Below are 17,729 nucleotides of genomic sequence, written 5' to 3' on the forward strand. Positions count from 1 at the left end.
CTCTCTTCTCTTGCTCCAGTGACCTTGGAGGCTGTGTATTGCAGATGGCATAGATTAAAGATGGAGTAAGGATGCTTCACTCTCACCAGACTTTGCGTAAGCAAGAAATAACCCTTATAGTATTAAGCCTCTAAGATTTCCAAGTGTGTGTGTGTGTGTGTGTGTAACCACAGCATAGTCTACCTTATTCTGACTAATATGAAGGTCGTCTCAAGAAATTACAGGAACTCTCATATTCAGGGGCGAGAAATTAGAAACACTGTCTTTAAAATCAGGAAATGATACAAAGATGGCTGCTATTTCTCCGTCTGGTCAACACAGGGTTCCTACCCAGTGCAGTAAAACAAAAACAAAGATTAGAGTGGAAGAAATAAAAGTTATTATTTGGAGATGAAATTATTTTCTACCTAGTAAATCTACGTATAAGTAAACAAGTTGCTTTTAAGTGGTCTCTATCAGTTACATTACTATGGACTAGCAACAAGAAATTAGAGAACTTAATTTTTAAAAAGGTACCATTCACAGTTTCATTTAAAAATCTATGGTACCTAGGTATAAATTTAGCAAAAGAAGTGAAAAAGTTATGGAGAAAACTGTAAAAGTCTATTGAAAGACCAGGGGCGTCTGGGTGGCTCAGTTGGTTAAATATCTGACTCTTGATCTTGGCTCAGGTCTTGATCTCAAGGTCATGAGTTTGAGACCGCATTGGGCTCCTTGCTGGGTGTGGAGCCTACTTTAAAAAAAAAGTTTGTCGAAAGACCTTAAAGAAGGCCTAAATAGTTGAAGAGAGACGCTTGTCCATGGACTCTAAGATAATGATGTCATTTCTCCCCACTTTGATCTCTAGAGCCAATGAAATTTTAGTGAAAAATGCCAATAGCATTTTTAAGGAATCTGTGAAGCTGATTCTTAAGTATGTATGGAAGAGCAAAAGGCCAATAATGGCTAAGACTCTGTTGAAGTAGGAGGGTAAGGTAGAGACATTGACCTAGCAGATAGCAAGGTTTATTGTGAAGTTTTAGCAAGTAAGATAGAGTGGTTTTTGTCTGGGGATAGGCAGATTATCCAATGAAACAGAAATGAATATCTAGAAAAAAACCCATACGTACATGGCCATTGGACCTATGAGAGGTGATTTCATATTTGTGTAAAAAGGATGGTCTTTTCCATAAATGATGCTGGGAAAATTAAAGTGGGAAAAATAATGTGTTTAACCAGATTTTTGTAATCAGGCTCCTATTGTAGGTATACCATTTTAAAATAATATGTATAGAAAATATGTTCTAATTTGCTTTTGAAAGTGAGTCTAAGAAAATGCCAACTTAGGAAAAATATTTCTAGCAAGTAGGATAGACAGAATGTTTACATCCTAGTGTATGAAGAACTCTTAAAAGTCAATCAGAAAAAAAAAATGAACCTGTATTATTTTGTTTTCCTGGCTGATTTTGACTGATATTTGAGAACTTTTCCTCAACCAGGAGCTATGACATTGGGTGGATTTATAAAAGGTAAAAGCCTTATTTGTCTTTTATACTTAAAGCATGTCCCAGGTGGATGTGGATTCAGGAATAGAAAATATGGAGGTTGATGAAAACGATCGAAGAGAAAAGAGGAGCCTCAGCGATAAGGTTGGTAAGAGATGAAGCCCTTGCTTCTGTTTTTAGTACAGGTAATATAAACAGACACTCATTTCTTACATCTGTAGAGCTGATTAGAGTGGGCCGCCCCAAATCGACAAACCCTTTTTAAATGGCTCTCTTTCTTTTGAGGAGAAATGTATAGCCTAGATTGCTGTAATGTAAGGAGAGCTCACTTCTTTCATCTGGTCAGATCCTCCAGTGACCTTGGTATCAGATCCATATTTCTACCAGTGAATTTGTCTGTAATGAGAATGAATTTAGCAGTAATATGAACAATTTCTGTTGGTCTTTTGTTTGAGTTACTCAAGTAGATCATCATATCTTTTGTAGTATTCTGCAGAAAATAGGTGGGAATTGAAGCAAGAAATCCCATACGTACATGGCCATTGGACCGTTTTATGTGAAATCTAGTAGCACTTAGAAGTTCATTTACAACAAGAAGTCTTTATATTTTGTTATCATCTGAGCTTAGTTCCCTATATTTAGCCAGAGAGGTATTCTGTTTTGGCGGGTGTCAGGGTGTCTAACTGGTAGAGACAACTACATCACTTTCTGTGCAGTGAATTGGGAGTGTCCAGCAGCACATGGTGATGGTCATTTGTTGGACTGTGGTCTTCTAATGGCATGATGCTCTATTTTATAGAGTTCTTGCATGTTTACAAAGTTCTTTTATATATATGATGTTTTATCTGTGACAAAAACTAGTGGGTAACATTAAATTATGGAACATTTTTTGGATGAAAATTAGTTATATGCTAATGTTAACCTGATCCTTTGGCATTCATAAAAGTAAACAAATAGGATTAATAGATAATGCCCCTACTCTTTTATCCTCCCCCTGTATTGTAACCTCATGAAACCTCCATGTTGTAACTTTGAAGTCATAGTATCAAGTTTATTTTTCCCAAAATCAGTGGGTGAACTACTGTATGCATTTCTAAAATATCCTCACTAGTAAATGAATTATTAAAATTAACCCCTAAATCTTCTTCCTCACAAGGAGCCTTCCTCGGGTTCTGAAGTATCTGAAGAACAGGCCTTACAGCTGGTCTGTAAGATCTTTCGTGTCTCCTGGAAGGACCGGGACAGAGATGTCATCTTTCTTTCTTCTCTTTCTGCACAATTTAAGCAGAACCCAAAAGAAGGTAGGAATCTAGCTTAGCTGTTAAACGATAACAAGAATGTAAGAGCCTTTGTCCTTCTTTGTTACCCACATTCACTTTCTCTTGCTTTAGGGTTGTATTTTTGAATACAGAGATCATTCTTGATGAGGACACTGCTGTTGGGCCACTTTCCACTGATCTTATAGATGATTTTTTTTTTTAATCTTGCATGATTTCTCTAGCAGAAAACTATATAAATACGTTAATGGTCTCTATTGTTTCAGAGTTGAAGTTATTAATGTCTCTAATAAAATAGGAGTGTACCAGGCGGTCTCCTGGGATCCTGCAAGAGGTCATCTGTATGACCTGTACTTGTTTTAAGTGCCTGTCAGGTCATGTGTAGACAGTGGAGTAAATCCGTTTTATTAAATTGCTTAGCAGGATAGAACATATTGATATTTTGCTGTGTTTCCAGGATACTATTTTAAGAAGCTACACTAAACCACACTTTTCTAATAAAGTAATAAAACTTTCAGCAAGATACCAACATTACAGGGCACTATCACTTTCCTTTACAGAAGTCATTTGGAATGCAGAAGAGGTAAGGGTGGTATGCTGTAGTGTCCATTTACATACTACTAGAATATAACCCTGATGGCAGGGATTTTTGTCTGTTTTGCTTGCTGATTTATTCTTGGTGCCTAGAAGGATGCCTTGCATTTAATAATCCTTCAATAGATGTACTTTAAATGAGCGAATGAAAAGGAGATCATCTTTCCCTTTTTTGTGCTATCCATCTTCCCAGACAGAAAAAGTCCCCTATGTTTCTGGCAAATGGGTAGTTTACTTTTGATTTTACTAGGATCTTCTTATTAACTGGTTGTACATATGAGCCTAGCACCCATGTATTTAAAAACCTGCCACTAAAAAAAGAATTAAAAAAATAAATAAAAGCCTGCCACTTATTGTTATTTATTTATTTTTTTTAAATAACGGCTACTTTTTTTTCTTTTAAGATTTATTTATCCGGGATCCCTGGGTGGCGCAGCGGTTTGGCGCCTGCCTTTGGCCCAGGGCGCGATCCTGGAGACCCGGGATCGAATCCCACGTCGGGCTCCCGGTGCATGGAGCCTGCTTCTCCCTCTGCCTGTGTCTCTGCCTCTCTCTCTCTATGACTATCATAAATAAATAAAAATTAAAAAAAAAAAAAGATTTATTTATCCTGGAGAAAGTGAGAGAGTAGGGGGAAGGGCAGAGGAAGAGAGGGAATCTTTAGCGGATTCCACACTGAGCACAGAGCCTGATGCGGGGTCTGATCTCATGACCCTGAAATTGTGACCAGAGTCAAAATCAAGAGTCAGACATTTAACCAACTAAGCCCCCCAGGTGCCCCCTTATTGTTATTGTAAACCTTAAGATTCTTTCTTTTTTTTTTTTTTTTAAGAATTTATTTATTTATGAGAGACACAGAGAGAAAGAGAGAGAGAGAGGCAGAGACACAGGCAGAGGGAGAAGCAGGCTCCATGTAGGGAGCCCAATGCAGGACTTGATCCCGGGTCTCCAGGATCATACCCTGGGCTGAAGGTGGCGCTAAACCGCTGAGCCACGGGGCTGCCCAACCTTAAGACTCTTTAAATCTGTCTTGTACATATGTAAGTGGGAGCCAAATCAGATAAGATTTATATGTGTTACAGCTCTTATTTATTTAGTGAAATTTAAAGGGTATCTGGGGCACCCGGGAGGCTCAGTTGGTTATGCATCTGCTTTCAGCTCAGGTCACAATCCCAGGGTCCTGGGATTGAACCCCACATTGTATCAGGCTTCCTGCTCAGCAGGAAGTCTGCTTCTCCCTCTCCTCCTCCCCCCTGCTCATGCTCTCCCTCTCTCTTGCTATCTTGCAAATAAATTAAAATCTTTAAAAAAAATTAAATAAAAATGTATCTAAAGACCTACAATAAAGCATTTGGGAACTTTAAAGAAGGAAGAAGTTAGAAAATAGAATTTGCTCCAGAAAGCCAGATGGTGACTAGATATTAGACCCTTCATAAAATATTTTGAACCTCCCATGTAATAGTTTTACTGTATATAAGACATATGTAGGCGAAGAAATGTCAACCCGGCTTTATTTCTAGTATCATAAATGAATGCCTGTAGCTAGGAGTAGCTTCTTTTTGCAGTTAATATATATCAGCAGTGATACTCGTTGGGTGCACTCCAGATTTTCTTTCTTTCTTTCTTCCTTTCTTTCTTTCTTTTTTGTTTGTTTTAAAGTAAGTTTTTTATCTTGGAATACTTTTAGATTTTTAGAAAAGTTTTAGAAATAGTTTAAGGAGTTCCGTATACATACCCTTTACTCAGTTTCCCTAACACTGACATCTTATGTAACCATAGTGTATTTGTCAAAAGTGAGATATTACCGTAACCTGAGCTCAGAGTTCATGTGGATTTCACCAGGTTTTCTTTTCCTTTTTTTTTTTTTTTAAAGATTTTATTTTATTTATTCATGAGAGAGACATAGAGAGAGGCCAGAGGCAGAGGGTGAGGAAGAAGCAGGCTCCATTCAGGGAGCCCAATGCAGGACTCAATATCTGGACCCCAGGATCACGCCCAGATGCTGAACCGCTGAGCCACTCAGGGGCCCCCAGGTTTTCTATTAATGTCTTTTTACTGTTCCAGAATCCAATCCAGATACCCCATTGAACCTCTGGTTCAACTTGGCTGATTCAAGAACTGTGTATATAAAGAACCATGTGTAACCTCTTCTTTATTCTCCCTTTCCAACAGTGTTCTCTGATTTTAAGGACTTGATTGGCCAGATTTTAATGGAAGTGCTAATGATGTCTACGCAGACTAGAGATGAAAATCCATTTGCCAGTCTGACAGCCACGTCACAGCCAATTGCAGCAGCAGCTCGGTCACCAGATAGGAATCTAATGCTCACTACTGGCTCTAACCCAGGAACAAGCCCCATGTTCTGTGGTGTGGGTTCCTTTGGTGCCAGCTCTTTCTCTAGGTTAGTGCGGTTCCTTTTGCACATCTATTTGGTAGTAAAACAGCCATGAATTATGTAAGAGAAGGGACTGCTGGCTCACAGGCCTTTGTCAGGTTGTGGCATGTGTTCTTTCTGGGTGGGTGCCTCTAGTCATGGCTGAAGGTCTTGTCTTTTCCAGATTGGTTTGTTTGGCTTCCCATGGTTTGGCTTTCGGTAAATTTTAGAAACAAATGACTGTATACAGTACATTATTCTTTGGAAAGATGGCTTTCTCATACTGTAAATGCAGCCTCTAGATCAGTATGGTAATTAAATTATAACTAGTTTGATGAGTATCTGAAAGATTTGTACACTTGAATGCTTAGAGATACGAAGTGTCATTGTGCTGTTCTTTAAAACCTTGATATTTTCCGTTTTAGATATTTACCTCAAGTTTTTCTTCATTTTTCTCTTCTTTCCTCTCTTTCTCCACTGATTTAGCCTCTATGAAACTAGCCCAGCTCCCAGTACAAGTTTCTGGAGCTCGGTGCCAGTGATCAGTCCATCCTTTGCCTCCCCCCCTGCACGTGTGGCTGGCCAGATGGCTGTGCCCTCCATTTCCCTCGGCCCGCATGGTGGCATGGCCTCTGGAACTGCCACAGGAAGCCAGCCCTCCTCTCCACGGTATCGCCCCTACACTGTCACCCACCCGTGGGGGTCTTCGACTTCTCCTACCCCGCGATCCCCAGGCATCTCCATTCTGTCCAGCTCGCCCAGCCTCCCTGCCCTTGCTAGTAGCCCTCAAGCGGTTCCTGCCAGCTCTCTCAGACAGAGACCCAGCAGCCTGGGGCCCCCTTCAGTGGCCGCCTCACCCAGTGCCGTGAGCAGACGTCCCTCATCCCTAAGGATCTCTCCTAGGTATTTATTCAGCAGGAGAGCTGGGTGCGAGTTTGCAGTGCAGGGAGAGGTGATTAACTCTGTTTGGAAGAACTGGTGTGTGACGCTGACCTCAGTTACATGTGTTTTTCTGTTTGGGTTATTAACCTGTGTGTCTAACTAGTTTGGTAGGCTCGTGCCCCGAGTCCATGCTTCTGCCAGGCTTCGATAACAGTAGAACGTGTGGGTGTTCCGCTGTGTGTCCCTTACTCTGTTCTTACCCCCTCACTCTTTCTCCTTCCTGTACAAAAAAAAAAAAAAAGTCACTTCATTTTGTGAAATCTAGTTCATGTGTCATTCTTTATTACAAATGAATTCCAGAGGCTGTGGGCAGTTTGTATTTGAGAGTTGGAGCTCACAGGAGCACTCTTCAGCTCTTTGTATGTTGTCAATCAGAGTCAAAATGCAGTCAGCCCAAAGGGTGGTGGGAATGGGTCTGGGCCCTTGTCCCTTACCTCTGATTACTGGGGATGGACCAGTGTTTGTGCCTTGACTCTTTGGTTTGAACCTCTTAGAAAGAAGCAGTAGCAGAATTTTACTAATACAGGGCCGCCCCTGCCTACCCTCCGCAATGTACCTGTGCATTTATGTCATTGAGGTGAAATATTTTTCTGCATGTCAATAATTAGAACTTTTAGCATAACATTTAATTAAAAAGAGACAGCAGTTAACAAAAGCTTTTCCACCTCTTGTTTTTCCTTTGTTCCCTGATGACCTTTTTTGCTTTTGTTGTGGTAGTATGTACGACAATCCTTTCTCCTTCCTCTTCCTCGCACTTTCTGGCGACAGTAGTGATGAAGATGAAGAAGATGATGATGATGATGGTGATGGTGATGATGAAGGTGGTGGTGGTGGTGATGAGTTTTCTTGTGTCCAGTTTGGGTCCAGGTATCAGAGGAATGGAGTCTTACCCCTGCATGTGCATAGTGCATAGGTGCTTAGGAACTAACTTTTATAAGCCTTCATTTAGGGGCGTGCTTGGAATCTAAACAGGATAGGGTCAGATGGGACAGCCTGGAGAATCAAGATGTGGGGAACTTGCATGTACCGAGGTATTAGGACTTTATCATGGGGAAAAGTGGCATATAGGAAAATCTTCATTGTTGTTGCCTGGTAAGTTTGGAGGAAAACTTATGTGTAATCATTTGTCAGAAACACAAACAAGAAATTAAAGATGAGTCATCAAGCTCACCCACCCTAAGATCTGAAATGAGAGACCCTTCATTTATCTGTTGCAAGTGTCCTTGCGAGCTGCCAGATATGAGCAACAAGTGAGCAACATGTACTCTGTGGGGCATGTTTTCTTATGTACAGTTGCATGGATTGCTGCTACTTAGGAATGGCAGAGGGACTGGGATCATGCGTGCATATGTGTGTCTTTTTTCCCCTTATCCCCCAGCTCGGTCAGACAATCTGTTGAACAGTGTATGGGGCCATCCTGTCTGTTATTCTGCTTTCACTTCTAACCTTAAATTTCACTGATTACCTCCTTGACCTCAGTGAAGCTAGACCCCTGTTTAGATAGCCTTTGGAATGATAGTAGAGGCTAAAACTTAGTTCATGACGCTGCTGAATGTTTCTCCCTGAAACCCATCTGAAAAAAGACTGCTTGGGTTTCCTAGGTGACTTTGGGCAAAAAAATTTAATAGCACCTTCTATCTGAACCTCTGACTCATTGTCTTACGATTTTGCTCTTAAATCGAAGTTTCCACTGGACTCATTTGGTATTTGTGCCCAGCAGCTCTGTTCAAAAATAACTGCAGGCTATAAATAGAGACGGCAGTAGGAGTTAGGTACACTTCATTAAATTTGACAGTGTTCAGAAGAATCATTAGAGTATATAAAGAGAGAAAGGAATGTTGGTATAGGGTTGAATATTGATTCAGAAAGGTTGATATTTGTATTAGGTTGAACATTATATTACTGTTTCTCAAGTAAATTTCCCAAAGGTAGAAGTGTCTTTTTCATGTAGGTAAAATCCTGCTGCACAATTGCAGTAATGCAGCAGGCATCCTTTAGGAATCAATTTCCATAAATGATAAAAGTGCTTTGTTATCTGTTTTACTGTAAATTATGAGAGAAAGGCTTTCTCTCCCTGGCCTATTTAATTCTAGCTCTCTCACAAAGATACCAGATTGTGTGCTGCTTTTACTAGCACTAGACTCCTAGCATCTCAGGCTTGTCTCTGATCTAGATGCTATAGCTACACAGAGAAATAACTGTGTATAATAGCTCCAACTACTTACTGAGCATCGTGTGCCAGATCCTGTGCCAGCACTCTGTATACGTTATCCCTTTATCCTCACAGCGGCCCTCTCAGTTACTGTAAGGAACCTGGGGGGACAGGAGGTCAGTCACATAACAGTATGTGGCAGGGCCTGAGTCCAGAACTTACCTGCTTCATCACCACACTGTGCTCCCAATGGGACCCATGTTGTTCTCGTTCCTTACTGGTTATTTCACTGCTGAGTGTTTATGCATGTACCCTGTTCCTTGGCAAGGAAGTACCAGTATTTTACTCGGTAATTACAAAATTCCATTCAGTTGGCAGGTCCTTTGCTGGCTGTTAAAATGGAATCTGATCTATCTAGATTTTGGCAACTTACAGCTTTTGAATAACTACCGAGCAGAATGTAAGAGGATGTGTAAAAATATATAACTGAGTAAGCAAATAGAGGGGAACTCAAGAATGCATGCAGAGTTAGAACAAAGAAGAGGTCACCAAAAATTTTGTTAATTTGAGTGATAAGGAAATAACAGTTATTTTCATTCCCCCTTTCTAATCGATCTTCCCAGAATTTTATTTGCTTTGAAGTAAACAATTTCAACACTTAGTTAGCTCTTGCCCCAGTAAGATTGATGTTGTGGAAGATCAACAGGGGTCGCATCTGGCCCTTCCTGCTAGCCTGGTGGAGTTGATATGTTACAAATGTTTTTGGAAGTAGTTGGGACATAGGTTTGTATGTTAATTATCTATAGTGGAGATGAGAAGGATCCATTTTTTTAAAAAAAAGATTTTATTTATTCATGAGAGACACACAAAGAGAGAGGCAGAGACCTCTCTACCTATAGCCAGAGGTAGAAGCAAGCCTCCTGCAGGGAACCTGATGTGGGACTTGATATGAGGACCCTGGGATCACGACCTGAGCCAAAGGCAGATGCTCAACCACTGAGCCATCCAGGTGCCCCAAGCAGGATCAATTTAAGAAAGGTAGAACTCTAATTCCTGCACCTGTGATGTTTTATAGCCCTTTGTGAAGAGTTATATGAATTATAAGGATTGATTTGTTGCAGGAGTGGAATGAGCGAAGTGAGAGAATCATCTTGTAATAAAGATACCATAGCATTTACCCTGAGGAAATTTTTTCGGAGTGTCTCCTAGGAAATTGATGACGGGAAAGAAATCTGTTTTTAGCTGCTTATAGATATTTTACTGAAGGAGGTAGAATCTTGTATGTAATGAACCAGTGTTAATAGAGAAAGGAAAAATTAGCAAATAGTGAAAAAATGTTAACATTTACCCTCTTGTTTCTGCTGCTCGGTACTGCTTGGAGATGTGGAAAGAGTCCCACCATATGTGTCTCCAAATCCTCCAGGGATGTTCCTGCTCACACAGAGTAAAACCCAAAGGCTTGCCCTGGTGCACAAGACCCTTTGTGTCATGTACACACACATGCACACGTGTATACAACATGCGAGCATTCCTCCTTTCTGACCTCACTTGGCACATTCCCTGCTGCCTTGGGCCGTTGAACAACTGCCCTCAAGATAGCTGCATGGCTTGCTCCCCTGATGCCCTCGGATCTCTGTACACACCATCTTAACACACCCATCTTATCAGAGGGTCGTTTTACACTTTATATAAAGTACACATGCATACTTACGGCCCATCTCTGTTCCATGCTCTGCTTTTATTGTTCTTCATAGCATTCCTGTATTGTTTTGGACTGTTCCCCCTGTCTAGAATGTAATCACCGTACCAGCAAGCTCTTGATCTGTTCCATGCATTGTGGTGCCCCCTGGCCTCCCCCCACCTCCCCTAGAGCCAACAACAGTGCCGGGAATACAGAAAGCACACTGTGAACATTTGTTCAATGAATTTACTTTGCTTGAACCTGCACAGCTCTGACTTTGCCTTGCATGGAGAAAACACAAAATTCTGGAGCCTGCATTCAAAAAAATGAGTTAAATAGGAGAGAAATTATTCATACCATTATAGAAGAAATTAAACTGTGATGGAATGCTTTCAAGGAATTCGTTTTCTTGGTGCATTATCAAGTGGGATTCAGTGTGCACAGATCTAATGCATATTCGGCTCCCTAGGATGATTTTCACTGTTTTTACAAGACTTCAGGTATATTTCTATTATGCAAAGTAATCAGTTTATTAAATTGGACTATTGATGTAGTTATCAGAAAATGGTTCACAAATTCTCCCCAAAGGAGGTAGAAGTTTGTGGATACTCATAAGATTTGAATATGACATATTTCCAATGCGGTCTCTCCTTTGTCACAGTTGTAAAAATATCATGAATTTTATAATAACTCGTTTAGGAAAAAAATGAAATGTTCTTTTAAAACTTTAAGAACATTTATCAATAGCATGAACATAGACACACAAACATTACACCACTCACTCCTCCAGTGTTGCATGCAAAATCATGACTCCAACGCTTTCTCTTTGAACCTAAAGATCCTTGTGTGTTTTGATCACTGAGACCTGTGTGTAGCGCTGTCAAGACTGGATGCTTTTCGTGCTAGGGGATCATGATTTTCTTGAGCACCTCTAGGACCAATCCTCTGATTTGTAATCTCTGGATAGATACTGCAGTTTACTCTATATTTCCTATTTGGTTAACTTTTATCTTTTAGTCTTCTTCTGTTCTTGAAAGTCAACTGAAGTGTTGTTTGGTGTCTGACAGATGATCACCAAAATATATCAACTTCTTTTAGCTTTGAAAATTCTCTGATATGTTCTGGGTGCCTTCCATTGCATCACCTGGTATGAGACAAGCAGTTTTCCACATACATTATCACTTCTCACGTGTTGGTGAAATAGTTATGCATATACCTCACTTGGCTTTGAGGTGTTCACATTTAAGTTAAAATTCAGTGGGATGTGTTGCCTAAGATTGGAATGTATTTTCAGTGCGTGAGCAGCCACCATGTAAGCATGCTGACTTCGTGCCAATGTTCCTAGGCTGGCTGTGGGTACTGACCCCTGCAGTTGGCAAGGACCTGTTGACATCAAATGTAGGACACTTTTTATTTCAGAAATGTAAAAATGTGAAAAATTTGGGCTTTATTATCAAGGAAATGTATAATTGAAATTTTCATTTTAAACGTGAGGAGGATCTGTTTTCATTGTCTTCTGTTAAAATTAACCTTAGTTACGTCTAGGTAAAGCCTGTGTTGGTCAAGTTTGTCTTGAAGTTCAGTAAATAATGTAGTCACTGGGTTGCTAACGTCAGACAGAAGAGGAAAGGATCACAGATAGCTTGAAACTGAGATTGTGCATTAAAGAAAATCTCTCTTTCCCCTTTCTGCTTTTGGGGATTCACCACACCTCTCATATTTGTGGGTGGGTTTTTCTGTTTTGTTCTCATGGTTGCTTTTTTCTCCCTCCTGTGCTTTCTTCTCTCTTCCCTTCTTCAGTCAGACCTTTATTTTTTTTTTAATTTTACTTATTTATTCATGAGAGACAGAGAGAGAGAGAGAGGCAGAGACACAGACAGAAGGAGAAGCAGGCTCCATGCAGGGAGCCTGACGTAGGACTCGATCCCAGGTCTCCAGGACCACACCTTGGGCTGAAGGCGGCGCCAAACCACTGAGCCACCCGGGCTACCCACTGTCAGACCTTTAGAACAGATTGTAGGAATTCAGATTTAGCTAGACTTTGGCCTGAAAGCCTTGGAAGTAAAACTAACACTGTTTTCATCTTTTTTTTTTTTTTTAAATTTTTATTTATTTATGATAGTGAGAGAGAGACAGAGAGAGAGAGAGAGAGGCAGAGAGAGAAGCAGGCTCCATGCACCGGGAGCCTGACGTGGGATTCGATCCCGGTTCTCCAGGATCGCGCCCTGGGCCAAAGGCAGGCGCCAAACCGCTGCACCACCCAGGGATCCCTGTTTTCATCTTTTTAATTTTAATATCACACTTTCCTTTTTTTTTATTAAAGATTTTATTTATTTATTCACGAGAGACACAGAGAGAGAGAGAAGCAGAGACACAGGCCGAGGGAGAAGCAGGCTCCAATGCAGGGAGCCCAGCACGGGACTCAATCCCGGGTCTCCAGGATCATGTCCTGGGCTCAGCAGTAAATCGCTGAGCCACCCGGGCTGCCCAATATCATACTTTCATTTCAAGGTCAATTATATATCCAGTTGACCCTTGAACAACGTAGGTCCACCAGTTAGCGGATTTTTTTTTCAATAAATACGATGTAGTACTATAAATGTATTTTCTTTCCTTATGATTTTCTTAATAATATTTTCTCTTCTCTAGCTTAAGAATAATACTTAAGAATATACTGTAAGAATACAGCATATAATAGGAATACAAAATACATGCTAATCAACTACTATGTTCTTAGTAAGGCTTCTGGTCAACAGTAGGCTGTTAGTAGTTGTGCGGGAGTCAGAAGGTAAATGCAGTTTTCAGTGGCATGGAGGTGACACCTCAATCCCTATGTTGTTCAAGGGCCAACTGTATTTTTTTTTTTAATTCTAAGGTCAGTTATGTATATATTCCAGAATTAGGTATATCTATGCACTTACCTGCATAACATTGCTAATAGCTCAATCTTTATTAGTCCTATTGGTTTCTAACCTTTAACTGACTGCCCCAGTTGAAGTAGGTATAGGTATTTCAAGTTCGTGATATTCTTTCCATCCTTTATCATCTTTCATATATAATTTTTTGGCTACATTTGTTTCTCATTTCCTTTTCATTTCAAAATTCCTAGCCTTTCCCTGTGCCATGATTACTCTCTTTGTATCTTTTGTGTATATCAAATAAATTTGTGAGTTAAACATTAGATTTGATATGCGACTTGTTGATGGTTGATCTAAATTTTAATTTCCTCACATCTAATCCTTGAGATAATGTTTGGCTTTGGTCTCAGTGAATAGTTATTACTAATCATAATGCTTCATGTCGTATCCTGCTTATATTTTACAAAGCACTTCCATTTGGTTTCATGTAAGCCTAACTGCAGAGGAGATGAGCTTCTAGGTTCAGGTAATAAGCAAGCAGTACAGCTGGGGTAGGACTCGAGTTTGGATACCCCTATACATGATTTTCATTTTGTTTGTGTTTGCTGTACTACTTTGCCTTTTTCACTGAAAGTTTTGGAAAGGTCTGTGTTAATAACAAATATCTTTATGTCTCCTTCTATAACTGGACAGTTTCCCTTTTTTGGTCCTATTGCCAAATGCTGGATGAAGGCTTTTGAGATTATGCCAGAAGTCATGAGAAGGGGTTCTTTGGTTAGTCCTTATAACCTTACTCCTGATGAGTTTGATGGACAGCAGTAGCATAGTCTGGTTTCAACCTGCAAGCCTGCCTGAGTGAAGCTGCCCGGCTTGGTTGAAGTACACGTGCTGTCCCTCTAAATGCCTAGCCCACAGTAACCCTTCGTAGTCCTCCTGGCTTTGTAAGTTGCCATTCCCACTAAGATAAGATGTTGGGTTTCTGATCCAACTCTCTTCTTAGGTGAATGAAATGTTTACTAAAAGTTACTGTTACTGGCTTGGAGCAGGGGAGATGAGTAGTCAGCTCCAATCTTGGCTGCATGGACGTCTGTGCTTTGTCGTGGGTGCGGGGACCTTAACAGGCTTTCTGCTGCAGAAACTCAAACTCGATCACATATAATTTGTTGAGAAGGGGTAAAAATAATCAGTTTTCTTTTCTCTTCTCCAAAGTTTGGGAGCCTCTGGTGGGGCAAGTACTTGGGATTCCTACAGCGACCATTTCACCATTGAGACCTGCAAGGAGACAGACATGCTGAACTACCTCATTGAGTGTTTTGACCGAGTGGGAATAGAGGAAAAAAAAGCACCAAAGGTAATATGAACTAGATCCATTTAATTTTTTTTTTTTTTATTTACTTATGATAGTCACAGAGAGAGAGAGAGAGAGAGGCAGAGACACAGGCAGAGGGAGAAGCAGGCTCCATGCACCGGGAGCCTGATATGGGATTCGATCCTGGGTCTCCAGGATCGCGCCCTGGGCCAAAGGCAGGCGCCAAACCGCTGCGCCACCCAGGGATCCCTAGATCCATTTAAAAACCCGCAAGAACCTGGTTATTTTTTGGATCAATAATCACTCCCCCCCAACCCCCGCCATAAGGAACATTCCTTCATTTATTCAGTCAGAAAGATGGTCATCCAGCATGTGTTATGTGCTAGGCACTGTGCTAGGAGCTCAGGGTGAACAAAACATCAGTGAACAAAACAAAGAGCCCCACCCTCCCAGGACTCAACATCCTAGTGGAAGGAAGAAGTGACTGGGGGGAGGGGACACAAGCACCATTGCCAGCAGTGACTTACCTGGCCCTGACAGCGTCTGATAGTCTGTCACAAATATTTTAATAGCTCACATTCGTGGAGTGCCTGTGGACTGCCGACGCTGTACTCGGTCCACAGGGGCTCAGGTTCTCATGGTTGTTCAGTTAATCCAGTGTTAGATAGGTATTGTTTTTATTGTAGGAAGCAGCAGACAAACCTCAGAGACGTAGAGTGATTGTCTATAATCACATAAAAGTTACAAAAATGGGTTTAAACTCTGGAAGCTATGTTTTTTCTCTTGTTTCATGCTGACTTTATTATTTCATTCCCAGTTCATTGTCCACTTCTTGTTTTCCAAACTCATCCACTTGTCCACCTACTAGTGATACATTTGTGAAGGGCTCCTTTGGGGGTTGTTGCACTTAGAAAAGCGGAGAGTGGGCGCACCCTGCTGAGATTCCCGCTCAGGCACCTACGCTAGTTCTACTCTCTCTTCTCTGACCATAGATTTCAGTGGAGGTAACATACATGGATGATACAGTTACTCTGGCTTGTTGATTATGAGTAGAGCAAGAGAAAAGCCTGCCATTTCCTGGAGACTAATGTCTCCTGTCTCTTGTCAGTTTTCAGCAGTACAGGGTTATCTCGTTTGTTTTTGCAGAGTCCTAACCTCTGTCTTTTCTTTCAGATGTGCAGCCAGCCAGCAGTCAGCCAGCTTCTCAGCAACATCCGCTCACAGTGCATATCCCATACTGCGTTAGTCCTACAAGGTTCCCTCACACAACCAAGGTAGGGAAAACCATGTGCACTCATGTTAGCAGGGAGAAGACCCTGCCCATCAGTGGACATCTAGCTGTCCAGCTGAATTGTGCCACCTTGGATAATGCACTTTCTCACCTGGAAGGTGAAAGTGGTTGACTGGATGACCCCAGAGGTCCCTTTCCTTCTCTGAAACACTATGAATATAAAACAGCCTCTGTCTTTTTTTTTTTTTTTTTTATAAAATTTCATTTTACTTAGGCTGCAACATGTAGATTATTTATTTAGTTTTAAAGCAAGCTTAATATATGGTTAACTTTGATTTATCTTCAACAACCTAAGAACAGAATAGCCTGAAGTTTTACTGTACTGGTTTAAGAAATCCTTTCTGGGGGGAAAAAATCCATTCTATATAGAAACATATTCTCCCAGTTTAAAGCTTTATAATTGAATCATTTTAGCCCATTAAAGACTTTTAAAATTTTGCATAGTATTCTGAAAAACATTATTTCATGATCCATTTCAACAAAACTCAATGCCACTTTCTCCAGTAATAAAAATAAACTTTTTTAAATCGTTACTTTTTAAATGACATGAAACTAAAGAAAATTGGATGCTGATTTTAAAATCTTCATGTTTGGAGAAAACTATTCTGTGCCTTACTATTTGTTGCCATACCTTACAGAGAGTTAGGGTCTGGAGTCCACATCTGCCTCACTCAGTTGGTTAAAGGCAGAAGAAGGCCCTTTTGTCCAGTTTGAGGTTTCTCTGCCATTATACTTTGTGTTGTTGCAAAAAGAGCTAATGATACTCATTTGTGAGTTTATCTAAGAACTGAGCATATTTCTTGAGAGTAATCTCCTGTAAGTTAACACTTTCACCTCCATTGACATGGTCTATCCAGTAAAAAGCTGATAGGCTATCCAGGATCAAAAGGCAGAAGGACGGGTGGCTACAGACCATAGTTTCTAGTGAGTACAGTGTGAGGAGCACCTGGGTGCTGCTACTGCAGTTCACCAAGAACAGCCTTATGAGACTTAGCCCCTCGGAGCTTTGGGATAAGTCTATGCTCGAAAATTGTAAGAAGCCAAAGTATATCAAAGTGATCATCTGTATCAATAAATAAGACTTCTATTTCTAGTCCACCTTCCAACTTTAGAAGTATACATCGTGCTGTTAAATGATAAAGCATTTCTAAAACGCTGTTGTCTATAGACCACTGTTGAAATACGTCAGCATCGAGGCAGGAAATTAGTATTCAGTTTAAAAGCAGCTCCTTGAAACCAGAGGAGATAGTTGAAAAAATGTTCAGGTTATCACTTTCCATGTATCATACAGTCATTTTCTGTTACTCAGTAATAGATAACAGTAGTAGAGCAGTTACATTGGGAATCACCTGAAGTATACTACATTATTGATTATTTGGAGGGTCCCATGAAGGTTTCTAGTTCAATAAAAGAGCATTTGTATATTTCATTTCTTTTATGAAAATATCTGAAGGAAAAGTGATGTAAAAACATCTAAGGAAAAATGTCAGAGTTACAACGTTTACTCATTCTGGTTGTTCTTATGTTATTTTCTGTGCCAGAACCATATGTTTTTGAAAATTGTCAAAAAGGAAGAGGAAGAGGGTACCTGGCTGGCTCAGTCAGGGGAGCAGGTGACTCATGATCTCCCAGGGTTGTGAGTTCGAGTACCACATTGTGTATACAGATTACATAAATAAATAAACCTTAAAAGAAAAGAAAAAGGAAGGAATAGGATAAACATGGAGAAAAACCTAAAAAAATATTCTGTGGTTAAAATTAAGAGTT

General features: G+C 40.4%; 1 protein-coding gene and 1 pseudogene across 1 annotated transcript in view; one reads left to right on the forward strand and one right to left on the reverse strand.

Moving 5' to 3' along the window:
• The window catches only part of LOC121500946 (ubiquitin conjugation factor E4 B), an 85,799-nt gene that overhangs the window by 21,803 nt on the left and 46,267 nt on the right, over window positions 1-17,729 (forward strand). The window contains exons 4-10 of the mRNA XM_041773036.1: window positions 1,541-1,628; window positions 2,641-2,785; window positions 5,528-5,756; window positions 6,216-6,632; window positions 7,389-7,538; window positions 14,572-14,713; window positions 15,845-15,945. Of these exons, the coding sequence (XP_041628970.1) occupies window positions 1,541-1,628; window positions 2,641-2,785; window positions 5,528-5,756; window positions 6,216-6,632; window positions 7,389-7,538; window positions 14,572-14,713; window positions 15,845-15,945 (1,272 nt within the window). The remainder of the gene's footprint in view (window positions 1-1,540; window positions 1,629-2,640; window positions 2,786-5,527; window positions 5,757-6,215; window positions 6,633-7,388; window positions 7,539-14,571; window positions 14,714-15,844; window positions 15,946-17,729) is intronic.
• LOC121499807 lies at window positions 15,956-17,631 on the reverse strand (annotated as a pseudogene).

The sequence above is a fragment of the Vulpes lagopus genome, chromosome 10 (genome assembly GCF_018345385.1).
Source record: "Vulpes lagopus strain Blue_001 chromosome 10, ASM1834538v1, whole genome shotgun sequence".
In the NCBI taxonomy this organism is placed as follows: Eukaryota; Metazoa; Chordata; class Mammalia; order Carnivora; family Canidae; genus Vulpes; species Vulpes lagopus.